Source organism: Limulus polyphemus, unplaced genomic scaffold, assembly GCF_000517525.1.
Source record: "Limulus polyphemus unplaced genomic scaffold, Limulus_polyphemus-2.1.2 Scaffold572, whole genome shotgun sequence".
Taxonomy (NCBI): Eukaryota; Metazoa; Arthropoda; class Merostomata; order Xiphosura; family Limulidae; genus Limulus; species Limulus polyphemus.
In genome coordinates, this window is record NW_013666182.1 from 359,969 (window position 1) to 362,432 (window position 2,464).

General features: G+C 35.4%; 1 protein-coding gene across 1 annotated transcript in view; it reads left to right on the top strand.

Annotated features, from left to right (window-relative positions):
* The window catches only part of LOC106459180 (astacin-like metalloprotease toxin 1), a 17,429-nt gene that overhangs the window by 5,201 nt on the left and 9,764 nt on the right, over positions 1–2,464 (top strand). Inside the window, exons 4-5 of the mRNA XM_022385618.1 lie at positions 480–555; positions 1,400–1,517. Coding sequence (XP_022241326.1) covers positions 480–555; positions 1,400–1,517 — 194 coding nt within the window. The remainder of the gene's footprint in view (positions 1–479; positions 556–1,399; positions 1,518–2,464) is intronic.

Here is a 2,464-nt window from a genome sequence, read left to right on the forward strand (position 1 = left end):
ACTAATCTTAACTTACTAAACTCAAAGATAAATTTATATCAATTGACTTGTTTATTGTTGCTTAAGAAGTACAGTCCCCCACTGGCTCAGTGGTATGTCTACAAACTTATAACGCTAGAAACCGGGTTTCAATACCTGTAGTAGGCACAGCACAGATAGCCCATTGTGTAGCTTCGTGCTTTACTACAAACAAAGCTTGAGCAGTAGAAGATGAAAGATGCATTTATTGTGTAATATTTAGAAACACATTGATATCAAATTAAACTAATTAATCGCTTATTCTATCATGTTGCTGGTAGCATTAACAACAAAAAGTTTGTTGTTAAGCACAAAGCTACGCAATGGGTTCTCTGTGCTCTGCCCACCACAAGATAACTCAGATTATTCAAGGAAAACGTTACTAAGTAGCAAAGAATAAATCTTTGTTTTTTTAATTTTTTTTCTCCAAAAACTCTAAGTTTATTATTTGTTTTGATCAGGACCGAAACGCTATAGTCGATGACACATTGCTGTGGCCCGGAGGAGTTGTTTACTATGAGCTGGGATCATCGGTAGGTGAGTGTACAAATAAATGTAGGCCTAGGATTTTATAAATTTAGAGTATTATTGATGAATTTAGTCAAACAAAGTTTATCTTATATTAAAAATAAAAATGAAATCTAAATATAAGGTCAGGGACCACTGGTGCTATAGTTCCCCAAATATTTGATTACCATGTGATAATAGTATTACGAAATGTTACCATGTTACAATTATAATATTGTAAGATAAACCCCAAATATTTAATTACCATGCGATAATAGTATTACGAATTGTTACCATGTTACAATTATAATATTGTAAGATAAACCCCAAATATTTAATTACCATGCGATAATAGTATTACGAATTGTTACCATGTTACAATTATAAGATTGTAAGATAAACCCCAAATATTTGATCACCATGCGATAATAGTATTGATAATTGTTACCATGTTACAATTATAAGATTGTAAGATAAACCCCAAATAATTGATCACCATGCGATAATAGTATTGATAATTATTACCATGTTACAATTATAAGATTGTAAGATAAAATGACCATTGAAATTTAATGTTCTGAAATTATGCATTTCTGAATGAAGACCAAACAGCCTAAATTTCAGAAACTTTGCTTTAGACCTTACCTTTTAATACATTCTTCGACTCCTGGACTAAAACAAACACTCATTATCACATTACAAGTACGCACATTTTGCGATATTTCCCCATTGTTATAATTATTTGTTCAAAATGTGATTAGTCAAAACCTATTTAAAGTGCTAATTTTCCATATGAAAACATTTGTTGCTGTTAGAAAAAAGAAATACGTTTATGGTTTCTGGTGCCCAAGAAACATGCTTGATTACATTTCAGAAAGCATTCGTGATTACATACTTGACGGAATTCGGGATTACCACGAGAAAACCTGCTTGAAATTCAAAGAGAGAACTCCAGATGTAAAAGACTATGTTAGGATCGAATGGTATGATGGGTAAGTATCTTCAATCCTTATTTAATGGGCTCTCTTTTGTGTGTGTGTATATAAGAGATTCGAGGTTATACCGTTAAGAGAAAAAGTACCGCAAATCGGGTTAAACTTCTCTGTTTAGAATGGCGCTCGACTCGCAATCTGCGGGTTCGAATCCCTGTCCCACCAAACATGCTCGCCCTTTCAGCCGTGGGGGCATTATAATGTGACGGTGAATTTCACTATTCATTGGTAAAAGAGTAGCCCAAGAGCTGGTGGTGGATGGTGTTGCCTTCCCTCTAGTCTATCACTGCTAAATTAGGAATAGCTAGCGCAAACGGCCCTCGTTTAGCTTGTCACGAAATTCACACCAAACCAAATAAACTAGCTAAATGCAGTTTCAAGAACCAAATCAATAGTCAAGGAGAGAGGTCCAGATGTACCTGATCTTCCCAGTTCACATGACCAAACAACGACCAAATGAAACATTATTTAACTAATTGCGGATCCAATGTAAGCTCAAAGATGACATTTTATTTTAAATCATTTTATAAATTACTTCTGAACTGTTTCAGTTCCACTGATTAATACACGGTTAAACTAAAAACGCTGAAAAGAGCAGGAAATATATTTTGATTCTTGGCCAACTGTATAATAATACAACTGCATATTTAGCGGTTAGGAGCTACTTTAAAATCCAGAATAATTTGAATCAACTCCGAAACAAGGATATTTCATTTTTCATTTTCTACCCCGGCGTGGCCAGGTGGTTAGGGCGCTCGACTCACAATCTGAGTGACGCAGGTTCGAATCCCCGTACCACCAAACATGCTCGCCATTTCAGCCGTGGGGTGTTATAATGTGACGGTCAATCCCACTATTCGTTGGTAAAAGAGTAGCCCAAGAGTTGGTGGTGGGTGGTCATGAATAGCTGCCTTCCCTTTAGTCTTACACTGCTAAATTATGGACAG